A 12,855-nucleotide genomic window follows, 5' to 3' on the forward strand; every position below is an offset into this window, starting at 1 on the left:
ATTAACTTAATCTATATGTAAAATATAATCTGAAATAATTAAGCATTATTTAATTGGTTTATACATACATGTGAAATAGTTTTTTTTAAAGAAAATTAAGTAATTACAAATAACAACATACAAAACACATTCATTCCTTAAAATAAGTAATTGATTAATACAGCATATAAAAATTAATTGATTTTAAATATAATTAAAACATCCATTTAATAACTTTATTTAAAAGAGATAATTAAATGAATGTAATTATTTTAGATTATATAATTCATCATTTTTTACAGTGTGTAAAGTTTAAAACAATTATTTAAGTGACTAACGATAAATATATCAACCTCAGTACAAATCTTTCTGATTATATTTCTTATTTAAATCAATTAATGGGCAATTTAATGTATTATTTCACAGTATAATCCATGCCTAAATTAATTTTCAAAATGTAACAATATATAGTAATCCCCAAAACACAAATAAACGAGTACATAATGACAAATAAATAGTTAAAGACGATTATTGAAATGAATATATCCAAACTTAATAAAGCAGCAGGTGTACCTAATGAAGTGTCTGCTGTCCCTCAGGTGCTCGTTGCCATGTCGACAGCACCGAGCTTTTCGGGTCGTGCACCGTCGGGTCGCAACGACCTCTTTAACAACAACAACTCCCCCCCCCCCCCCCCCCCCCCCCAACCCCTTGTGTGCGTAGTGTACAGACTTCTTCCTAGCGGGCCGGGGGATTTACGAGGACCTGTGTCGCCGCCTTCCTCTCTACGCCTCCGACTTCACAGATGGTAGGATTCGCCCGCCGCCTGTGTCGCTGAAGCTACGCAAAGCTAAGTGCCGCTGAGATTCACGTCTGTCCCCAAACGGCATGTTAGCAACCTAACGCTAATATTGACGCGTCCACATGATGCTATTTGCTAACTAATCTGTGTCCATGTGTCACCTGCGTCGCCCGCTCGCAGCACGAATAAGCGATCCCGTGTTAATTAGGGCCCGACCGATATGGATTTTTTTCTATGCTGATGCTGATTACAACATTTGGCAGAAATTCCCATAACTGATTAATCGGACAGTCAAGTTAAAAAAAAAAAAAAAAAAAAAAAAACGTGTAATGAATAAATAACCTCTTTGATCCCTTAACACTTACAGCAATAAAAATCTGAATTACTAGCTGAACATATGATAATACTTTGTCCTTTAGCACTTAACTTTACAACAGAGAGAAATAACAGCAAGAAAAACCATCCGATTTTTGCAGATGATTTTTTTTTGGAATGTGTGAATGTCATTATCTTTTAAATTAAAAAAAATAAAATAAAATAAAGATTTTACAAGCTACCGGATATCAGAATCCACATGATTTGCCAAGTATGTCAAAAACGCATTAGGAATTTGTCTCCAGTCGTTGGGGCCACTCTAGCACGACAATTGACAGCCATGTTGACAAAAAATACTTTTGAGACATAAAAACATAAAAACACACTATGGAGAGTCACTTAGCAATAAAAGGTTACTGGTAATGCTGATACAATTACAGTTATGCAAATGATGCAGAGTCTGCATGGGGTAGGACATGTTTGTTTTTATTTGCGCCCGCTTCCTCCTTCGTCAGTCAGATCGCTTCTTGACGAAAACGTCCCGATTATCTTTGGGTGTACCAGGCCTAACTCGAATCCGCACCAAATCTGGCGCGAACCCACTTCCTGCACTTGTTAGCCACATGAGCTTTTGTTCCCCAAATAATCTGCCCAAATTTGATGCTAACCTTGATGGCTAACCACATTAGCATGGGTTCCTCAAATAATCTCCCTTAACATGATCGTAAACCACGTGGTAGCGCATGTTAGCCACATTAGCTCGTGTTCTCCGGATAATCTGAGTTACCATCGGCACGAGCTGACTAGCCCCTAGCGACAGCCTTTTGATATGATTGTAAACAATGGTATTACTTCTTGCTGTGTGAAACAATAATGAGCCCAAATTTGATGCTAACTCCATGAGCAAATTCTTTTTTAGCCACATTAGCATCTGATTATTTTTATTTTTTTTGTGTGCACTTGTTTTGTCCCCCTGCAGGTATTGTGGGTCACAACAAGACCCTGTTGAAGTACATGACCACGGCCATCTTTCTCTACATCGTCATCCTGCTGCCCGCCATCGCGCTCGGCTCGCTCAACGACGAGAGCACGCACGGCGAGATCGGTACCCGCCGCGCCTTACCAATCGACCACTGACCGTCTGCGTAGTCGGGCCCGACGACAAAAATCGGAATGTATTGGAGCAAGACGACGGCACTGACTGCATAGCTGGAACCAATAGCCAAAATCTTCATTGAATTCAGCCATAAAACCAAAACAATCATTTGAATGTACTTTTGCCATAAATAACACCGAGTGACTGCACCGTCGGGCCTGAAGACAATTTTCAAGTCGGGCCTGATCAGCAGGTTTATGTTTCCTGCGCTAGCGTGAATTTAGCGAGCGCTTAGTCTGCTTGTGACTTGTGACTGACAAAACGCGTTTGGGAGACGGGCCGGAAGCGTGCAGCTTGCAGCGCACGCACACAGAAAGGCGCGCAGCACACTCACTATGAAAAATGGGTTTAATTTTATGACTGCTGTTATTACATTCAAACTATCTCTCGGGCACATTTTGCCACATTATCACTCTCAATATTCCACATTTGACCTTCTGTGTTTTATCTCCGTGTGTGCGCGTAGACGTGAAGAAGACCATCGTCGGGCAGTCCATCGGCGGTGTCATCTACTCGCTGTTCGCCGGTTCCCCTCTCGTCATCCCGCTGACCACGGCCCCCCTCGCCATCTTCATAAGTGGTACGCTCCGCCAACCGGGGCACTGCGTGCGTGGGCGCGTGCGTGCGTTTAATAAAAATTCGTACAACCTAATTCCCTTTGAGACAACACCAAATGAGCAATGCATAATGGTGGGTAGAAATGAAACTGAATTAACATAAAAAAAGGCATGTTTATTATTATATAAATTACATGTTTATTATTTATTGTATTTTTATTTAATGTACAGAAAAATAACTTTATACTGTTTTTTAACATACTTTTTTTAAAATATAGTAATTTGTATTTCTATTTTATTTTTATGTTCATTTCATTTTTTTTAAATTCGAAAGCAACTATATAGTGGTTAATTTTTTACGCATTTAAAAAAAGTGATTTTACGTTTTGTTTTTTGTTCATCATTTTTAAATTTAAAAAAAAAAATTTCACGTGTCATCTGATTTGACATATTTTTATATTTTTCATGGTAACTTGATTTGTCTTTTTATTTTTATTGATAAAAATCAGGATTAAAAAATATGACACCGGTTTCCTCCCTCATCCCAAAAACATGCATGGTAGGTTGGGTGAAGATTCTAAATTGCCCGTAGGTGTGAATGTGAGTGCCAATGGTTGTTTGTTTCTATGTGCCCTGTGATTGGCTGGCGACCGGTTCAGGGCGTACCCCGCCTCTCGCCCGAAGATAGCTGTGATAGGCTCCAGCGCTCCCGCGACCCGCGTGAGGAGATGCGGTAAAGAAAATGGATGGATGGATGAATTCACAAGATATAACAAGATAAATATTAGTAAGATAAAAATAAAAAATGTAGCTTCAAAATATCTGCATTTCTTTAGTAAAAAAAAAAAAATATATATATATTTTTATTTACATTGAATTTATTTTAGATGGTCGTGTTTACTATAGTAATGTTAAAATTAACATGAAATAAAATCTAAAACAAATTAGATAAAATAAAATATATATTTTATTATACAATAAAGATTGTATTCTTTCTAATTTAATTGATTTTGTTTTATTTACTGTAGCAATGCAATGTAATTTAATTCATCTTAGGTATTCAATGCATTTTTAATGATTTTTATAACATAAAAAAAACATTTAAATTATGATAATAAATGTAATAATTTATCAATAATTCAGCTTACTTTTTCAATTTAAAATGAAAAACAGTACAATGGAAATAAAATGTAAATTTACTATTGTCTCGGCCATAAATTGACACATTTTAACCGATAGGAAATAATGGGAATAATATTAATAGTTCTTAACATGAAAAACAACTCCACATTTTCTTCACTGGGTGTCCCATTATTTTTGCCACAACCTCTGCCGTCAAGCAGCTGTTGTTTTTTTTCACACCACAAACATCAACAGCGGTGGACTGTTGTACTCGTGTGATGATGATGATGATGATTGTTCCTGCTCCTGCTGAGCGCCTACTGTCAGCCGCAGCTCCGCGCGCCAGCGATACCCGAGAATAAGAAGCGGTTTTGTTACATAACAGCTTGTTTAGACACGCCGCAGGTCGGGAAGATGGCCACTGGCGAGCACGCACACACACATCAGTGCGCAAACGCTTCGCTTTTCCCTGGAATTTAAAGCATCCTGGCAGCGGCGGTGCAGGAGGCCTGACTCCAGAAAGTCGAGAAAAAAAAAAAAAGCCTGCATAGTCAGGCTTGATAACCACACTAAACACGTGGCAAGAATATGAGGCAGGAAATACCACTGGCTGCATATTCGACTCTGAAAGCAAGAATCCAGCAATACCGGGCCTGGTGACACTCATCGTGAACTTGTCAGAAAGATGTTCAGGTGAGCCGGACAATACTGCTTACTGACAACAGCCGTAAACATTTACTTGCCATTGCGTGAAAAATATTCAAATGAGCTGGAAAACACCAGTAGCCTGCATGTTAATATACTTGAGACACAAACGTCATTTGGTTGCATGACACCAATCATGAGTTTGGCGCCGAATTACGAGTATTCCGGTGAGCCAGAAAACACCGCTTACTGAGTAGTCGGGTCTGACGACTACCACGTTCATGTACTTATTGTATGAAATGCACCAGAAAATACCACTGACCGCCTGACGACATCAATAATATATTAGATAATGTAATGTGTTAGAAATATTCCAATGAGATTGACTGCATAGTTGGGCCTGAAGGTTGTGATCAGAACCAACTATCGCCATCTGAACGTACTTTTCAATGTATTCGAAGTATTGAAACGAGCCACAAAAGTCCCACAGACGGCATTGTCGGTCCTGATGTCAATTATCATCATCGTATTAAAAACTGACTGCATGGTTGCGCCTGAGGACAACAATAATGGTCATTATTGTATTAAAAGTATGAAAATGAGGCGGCACTCCCGACTACATAGACAATAGTCGTGCAGTTGAGCTGCAGAACACCAGCGAGTGCGTATTCGGGCCTGAGACCGAGGATAATGCTAATGTGCTTTTTGGCAGTGATCCGCGGGATCTGCGATGACTACCAGCTGGACTTTGCAGCCTTCTACGCCTGCATCGGGCTGTGGAACTGCCTCTTCCTCATCCTGGGAGGAGTCTTCAACCTCAGCCTGGTCATGAAGCTCTTCAAAAGGTCAACGCACTTTTTATTATTTATCTGTTATTTGTATTCCTTTTTATTGATGATTTTTGTTGTCGTATTTGCAGGTCCACAGAGGAGGTGATCGCTCTCTTCATCTCGACGGCGTTTGCGGTGGACGCCGTCAAAGGAACCGTGAAAAGTGGGTGACAAATGCTAATGCCAGCGCTAATGCTAATTACATCCAGGGCCATGAATAGACGGGTCTGCTAACAATCACCGATGCTAACGCTAGCGACCGCGTCATCCTTTCCTGCAGCTAAAGTCACCTAACAAGCTCTGATGCTAACGCTAACGTCCACTTAGTCCTGAGTCAGCTAATGAACTTCGACGCTAATGTTAGCTTCCACGTCATCCTGACCCGTTAGCTTTCCTGGTGAATAGAAAGGTCTGATAGGTTTGGTCGTTCTCTTGAAGACCCGAAGTGCACCAGCAATTCATGTCTTGTTGTTTAAAAAAAAAAAAAAAAAAAAGCTAGTCATCAGATGGCGAGCTTCAGATATCCGAAATGTCCCGCTGCCCGTCGCAGCGCCTTAGAAATATTTGACACCATTTTAATTTCCTCAAATGGAGACCTCGCTAGCTGCTACGCCATAAGCATAACATTAACCTCCGACGCCGCAAATTCTAATTCCTTCTGCTTTCCGATACATTTGCAACATTGATGGACGAGCACCAACTTTTTAATAATCATTCCCGACACGGAGGCGTCCGTTTATTTTGTTGACGGATCGGAGACATTAGGACGCCATTTTGGGAAGGTGTTCTTCATAATCGTAACAATAAAAAATCAATTGTGCCATCCTTGCAGTCTTTCAGAGGTACTACCACCCGCCCACTCTGGGCAACGCCAGCGCAGCCGACCCGTCGTCGGCCGGCGTCGGCGTGACGGGGGGCAACGGGAGCGAGCTCGCCGTGGCCTCGGCGCTGCACGCCATACCCGACTCGCTGATCGACTGCACACGCGAGCGGCCCGTCCTGTGCCTGCTGCTCATGATGGGCACGCTGTGGATGGGCTACACACTCTACCAGTTCAAGAGGAGGTACGTGCTAAGCAATAACCATAATGCGTTCTAAAAAATGATCTAGAAAACAACATCGGACCAACTGCGTGCTCAGGCGTGAAACAATAAGCTCAATGCACTTAGAAAGCAACACTGACTGACTGCTTGACAACAAAATACTTCTCATTGTCTTCTCTCTAATGTACTTGTTTTAAAAGTGTCAACATGACCCATAAACCACTACTGACTGATCGCAAAGTCGGGCCTGATGACTAAATTGTCTGCGTGCGTGTGTTTTTGTGTGTGTTGTCAGTCCGTTCCTGCACGCCAAAGTGAGGGAGGTGTTGTCCGACTGCGCTCTGCCCATCTCGGTGCTTCTCTTCTCCTTTATCGGATCATACCTGTTTAGCGACATCGAGCGTCAGTACCACTTCCTGCTGTCTTGTCGCATCTCACAACCACTGCACTCACTTGAGGTTGCGCTCAGAAAATTGCGTTGTTGTTTTTCTTGAAAAAATATGATTGTAAGAAAATTACATAAAAATAGCATCGGAAAATATACCTTTTTTTTTTAGTCCATTTTATTGTCAGACCATTTTTTTTTCTCAAAATACAAATGCAAAGTACAAAAAAAAATCTGGCTTCATTGTTGGACAATTACATTTTTCTTAATAAAAGTATGTTGGAAAAAAAATTACTTGAAACTGAGAGTTTGTTTTTCAAATTTTATTTTCATTGTTGAAATATGACTATTTTCCCCCAAAAGAACGACTTTCAATCTTGAAAAATGACTTTTGAGCTGGAATAATGCAAAATTGGCTAAAAAATATTCAACTTTGCTTTTGAAGAGCATGACTTTTCTCTGAAAAAAATACTTCAAAAATACAAAGAAATTGTCAGATGATCATGCTTTTAAAAAAACTGACTTTAAAAAAAAAATTAAAACGATAAAACTAGACCTGAAAATGAATTTTTCATCTTGAAAAAAGAATGACAGATTTAGTTTTTCTTTCAAATTGGATTTTATCAAGGAAGAAAATACAACCTCACCACCAAAATCTGATTTAAATCTTAAAATAAACAGTGTGACTGTTTTATTTTGGAAAGAAATACCCTTTTGTCTTAAAAAAATATATGACTGTATTGTTTTAACCATGACTTTTTTCTCTAAAACTGTATTTGAAAAATACTAAATTGTCAGAAGATCATGCATTTTCTTGAATATAAAATACATTTTTAATCTTGAAAAATTGGACTCTATTGAGAGATTGTTTTACAAATTTGATTTTATCTTGAAAAAATACAGCTTTACTGTTGGAAGATTCTATTCTTAGAAAATAATCCGAGTTTTAGTTTGAAAAACAAGAATGTTTTAGCTCGCATGACATTTCATCTTAAAAATAGAATTATGACTGTTGTTTGAAAATCATTACTTTTTTTTTTTTTCTTAAAAAAAAAAAAAAACAATACTTGGAAAATACTAGTCAGAAGATTTAAAAAAAAAAACTTGGAAAAATAGGATTTTTTTGTCTTTTTACAACACCTAAAACTGTATAATAAAACAAAAATATATAATTCAAGTAAAATAGTTTGAAATTGAAATGTGCCACACACACACACACACATACCAGTGTTTTGGTGCTCAGTTGCTTGTGTTGTGTTTTGCCATGTGAAGGTGCACACAAACAAGCGTTTAACAAACAACAAAGTGACGAGCGCGCGCGTTAACTGGGGCACGGCAGGTCGAGGGAATTCAACACAGATATCAAGCATCTGCCTTATTATTAATGTTTGTTCATGAAAAATGTTTATTTTATGGCCGAGCGTCTGCTGCGCGTCTCTCAGGGAAACACCTCAAGGCCTCGCTGCCCTACAAACACTTCAGGTCTACATCATTGGGGGGGGGGGGGGGGGGAAACATGAAAAACATGTTTTTGTTTGTTTTTTACTGGCCCACCTCAAGATCCTTGGCCAACAAGGACTGCAAGAAAAAAAAAAAAAAAAAAAAGAAAAGACTATTTTGCTAGATGATAAGACGTTACTGTAGGAACATTCCAGCTTTTTTTCTGGGAAAAAAATACTAATCTAGAAAAAAAATAAAAAATAAAAATAACTGGCTGAGAAACATAACTACAATTAACATTCAAAATCTTACCTTGAAAATGTCTATCGTTGGAAGATTGTGACATTTTTCGGGGACTTTTTGTCTTCAAAATTCTCTTAAGATTACAGCATTTTCTCAAAAAAGAAAATGATTTATAAATATCTTTGAAATAGTATTTTTTAACTTGAAATATGCAACTTTTTATCACCCCAAAAGAAATACTACTTGAATCTGTCTTTTCATTTTTGATTTAAATGTGACTTTTTACCTAAAAAATCTTTGCTTTTTCCATCTCGAAAAAAAAATAAGATCATTTCCAATCTTTCCTCCCCAAAAATATAACTTTTTATGTCAAGAAAAAAATCCATCCAGGGTGAAACTGTGGCCACCATCAAGACTTTCTGAACTTTGGTCTGATGAATCATACTATAAATTAATATTATTAACAACATTAGTGGTTGGGGGCCGTGGTTATTGTTCTTTTTTTTGTCTTGGGGAAAAAAAAATATTTCTTGTCAGAAGATTGACTTTTTATCTTAGAAAAATATTTTTCAAATATATATACTTAAAAAAAAATAAAAAAAAATAAAAAAAAATTTATCAAAATCCAAAATCTTATATCTTGGAAAAAATTAAGAAAAAAGAAAATGAATCCTACGATATACAAAATAATGGTAGATTACATCTTTTTTCTATAATCAATGTAGCTTTTATTCTTGAAAAAAAAATGTATTGGATGATTACAACTTTTTTTCTTGATAACTTCACCTTGAAAAAATATCACTTTTTGTAAAAGAAATAAATAAAAATTGTTACTCTCTCTAGAAAAAATTACTTATCTTGAAGAATAAAACTTGAACGATTAAGACTTTTTCCTCTAACTTTCACCTTGAATTCCTTTTTTTTTTTTTACTTTTTAGCTAAAAAAAAAAACCCAAACAACTTAAAACAAAAACACCTGATTAAAAAATGAACTTTATAGGAAGATTTCAATGTTATACTTTAAGAATATACTATATATATCTATATATATACTATTACTTGTAGATTATGAATTTCCTACTGTTTACCTGGGAAAAAAATGATGAAAACAGCGTTCTTTGTGATTTTTGTTGCGGGAGCAGTTCCGGTGTTTAAAGTCCACAACAAGCCGACGTTCAGCGTGGCGCCGTTGGAGCGTCTGACAGCCTTGAACGTGATCAGCGCCATGGGCCTGGGCTTCCTCCTCGCTTCGCTCATCTTCATCGACCAGAACATCGTGGTGTCGCTCACCAACGCGCCCGAGAACAGGTGAAAGAAAGTGACGCCGGTCAAGACAACAGGAATGGATCACAAACAGGAAGCGGCAAGCTCACAAAATAAAACTGGTGACGGCGCTTAAAAAAACAACAGCAAAAAGAAAACATAAACCTACCAAAATAAAAGCTTAACAATGTTAGCCATTAGTGAACAGAAGTAACGCTATTGTGCACATGAGATCCAAATCGAAGAGCCGGTAATGCCGGTACAATTTTTAAATTTAAAAAAACAAAAAACAAAAAAAAAAACATTGGGGGGGGACAATTGTGGAAAAAGATGCAGAGTCCTCTAGCACTGAGCGCAGTTTGAATGACTAATCTCGCAATAGTCCGGTGCAGTGACCATTGTGCAAAGGGCGCCGAGACTTCAGGGAGTGGATGCGGTTTAAAGTGACGAGTAGCGCTATCATCTGGGACAATGTCGATTGTGCAAATGTTGCAGATGCTCCTCTGGCGTGAGTGGCCAGTATTGGTCAACAACAGATATGCAAATAGTGCAGCGTGGCGAAACTACGACAGTGAGTGCACCAGTAATATATCATTGGCCCGACACAAATGTGACAACAAACTCAAGACTAAAAAAAATGGCGGCATGTTGCAATGGAATTGTAGGTTAGCTGTTTAAGAAGTTGATGGCAAGACGTGCCCGGAACGCCTCGCCGGGGAGGCGTCCGAATCAGATGCCTCGGCCGCCTCATCTGGGTCCTCTCGATGCGGAGGAGCAGCGGCTCTACGCTGAGATCCTCCCGGAGGACCGAGCTTCTCACCCGATCTCTAAGGGAGAGCCCGGACACCCTGCGGAGCAAACTCATTTGAGCCGCTCGTATCCTGGATCTCGTTCTTTGGGTCACGACCCACAGCTCGTGACCATAGGTGAGGGGAGGAACGGAGATCGACCGGTAAATCGAGAGCTTCGCCTTTCGGCTTAGCTCCTTCTTCACCACAACGGACAGATACAAAGCACCGATCCGCCTGTCCATCTCCCGTTCCATTCTTCCTTCACTCGTGAACTCGTGAACAAGACCCCAAGATACTTGAACTCCTCCACTTGGGGCAGGATCTCATCCCCGACCCGGAGAGGGCACGCCACCCTTTTCCGACTGAGGACCACGGTCTCGGATTTGGAGGTGGTTAATATTATATAATATTTTATATATTATTATATTTATTATATATTATTATTATTATTATTATTAATAATAATGATGACGATGTGGTTGACTTTGCCTGTTTTAAAATCCATCGAGGACCTTCGGGGCTTTTGGCCGCGTCGGCTCGTTAGCGACAAGTGAGGCACAAAAGTTGACATCTGAGTCAGAAATCCTCGCAGGCAAAACCGGAAGTCTAACCTTTTCCCAGCGTGCCCGTCCCTCGTCGTGACGACCGCGCTCTCTTATCTCGTCACCGGACGCCCTCGACGCAGAAGGGCAGCCCGCAGGCCGATACGAGCGCGGCTGCCGGATTGTTATTATTACAAGTAATAAATCAAGACCCTTCAAAATAGTATTACAAATATAAACTATGTTCATAATTGAAAGGGCGATGGACGGTAGTAAAACAGATTCCATGTGTTTTTCTGAGAATCGTTCTCAACTCCGATCCAAATTGGCCAATGACATTTTTGAAAAGTCAGCCCCCAAAGCCAGTTCGCCTCAGCAACATAGAATTTGGTAGACGTGTGTATCGTGAATAGATGGACAAAAAAGTCTCAAGAAGCCATGCTTGAAAACACAGGAAGTCAGCCATTTTGGTTTGAAGCAGCCATTTTAGGATGAGCTCCAGCGTGATTTGTCCAGCTTTGCTCGACTTAGCAGTGCAGAATTTGGTAGACATGTCTATCATGAGTAGACCTACAAAAAAGTCTGGAGAAGCCATGTCTGGAAAGACAATGGACTCCTGCCAAGGGCTACAAGAGCCTCTGGGACATTTTCTCTCTCTTAATTCAGCCCCTGAAGCCAGTTTGACTTAGGACCATGAAACGGGGTCAGCACGTCTATCGAGAGTAGACCCACCAAAATGCCTGAGAAGACGCTGGAAGTCGGCCATTTTGTGATTTTGTCTGATTGCTACCAAATTTGAAGCACATGTAGGGCAGACGACACTCAACTGCGAAAGAGTTGAGTTTTCGCCCATTTGATGACTCCAATGCCGCGCCGCACCCTGAAAGGTACGGCTGGCTAAAAGTCAGGCGACGTCGCGCTCCGCTTCCTGGCGCCGACGTCGATGAATGCGACGGCACATGTGAGCCGACGCACGGCGGACGTTCTTTTATGGAGGAGAAGTCTGTGAAGCGCACAAATGTATTCACGACGTTTCAAAGTCAGTGAGGGTCTCATTTTATGTGCGTTTTTCCTCTGAAGTTATCGACATATAAACGGAGGAGGGGGAAAAGATTTGCTTTTTTCCAGTGTCGGTACCTAAGAGCGACCCAGCAAAAAAACAAAAAAAAAAAGCCCCAATGTGGTCTGAGGTGGGATCAGAGCCATAAGTGAGGTTTCTGCCTTACTATGTCCATACTTCATGGATTTTATTCCGGCGCTAGGAACATATGGAGGACCACTGAGTGCTTGGACCGGGAGAACTGTTACCCAAATACACTTGCGGGGCCAAAAGAAGACCCTGCTCGAGAGGTCCAAGAACCTTTGGGACTGAGCTAAACATAGAGTATCTGATTGGAACCTTTTAGTCGCAGAAACTACTTGTACGTGAACCGGAAGGTTTTTGGAACTATTAACTCGAGCGGACATTTGGCTCATATAGTTGAGGGAGCTTTACCTCGGAACTAGGAACTTTTGCAGGACCATTCTGTATCTGGACCGCAAGAACTTTGCTATAGGTCCTAAATACCTTTTGGACTGCGCTAAACATGTCTGATTGCAGCGTCCTAATTCAAGGAGCTACTGTGCTTTACTCTGTACCAAGAAGTCAAAGTACCAAAAAAGGCATTTTTTGGGCTTATTTCGACTGAAGGAACTTGACCCTGGAACTAGGAACCTTTGGAGGAGCATTTTGTGTTTTGACA

At 40.0% G+C, this 12,855-nt stretch overlaps 1 protein-coding gene across 7 annotated transcripts in view; it reads left to right on the plus strand.

Annotated features, from left to right (window-relative positions):
- Window positions 1-12,855, plus strand: part of slc4a11 (solute carrier family 4 member 11) — a 66,538-nt gene that overhangs the window by 46,670 nt on the left and 7,013 nt on the right. For all 7 annotated transcript variants that reach the window (XM_061795938.1, XM_061795936.1, XM_061795940.1 and 4 more), the window contains 8 exons: window positions 703-787; window positions 2,076-2,201; window positions 2,719-2,832; window positions 5,289-5,421; window positions 5,496-5,569; window positions 6,239-6,470; window positions 6,745-6,851; window positions 9,660-9,825. In XM_061795938.1, coding sequence (XP_061651922.1) covers window positions 703-787; window positions 2,076-2,201; window positions 2,719-2,832; window positions 5,289-5,421; window positions 5,496-5,569; window positions 6,239-6,470; window positions 6,745-6,851; window positions 9,660-9,825 — 1,037 coding nt within the window. The remainder of the gene's footprint in view (window positions 1-702; window positions 788-2,075; window positions 2,202-2,718; window positions 2,833-5,288; window positions 5,422-5,495; window positions 5,570-6,238; window positions 6,471-6,744; window positions 6,852-9,659; window positions 9,826-12,855) is intronic.

Source organism: Phyllopteryx taeniolatus, chromosome 13 (assembly GCF_024500385.1).
Source record: "Phyllopteryx taeniolatus isolate TA_2022b chromosome 13, UOR_Ptae_1.2, whole genome shotgun sequence".
In the NCBI taxonomy this organism is placed as follows: domain Eukaryota; kingdom Metazoa; phylum Chordata; class Actinopteri; order Syngnathiformes; family Syngnathidae; genus Phyllopteryx; species Phyllopteryx taeniolatus.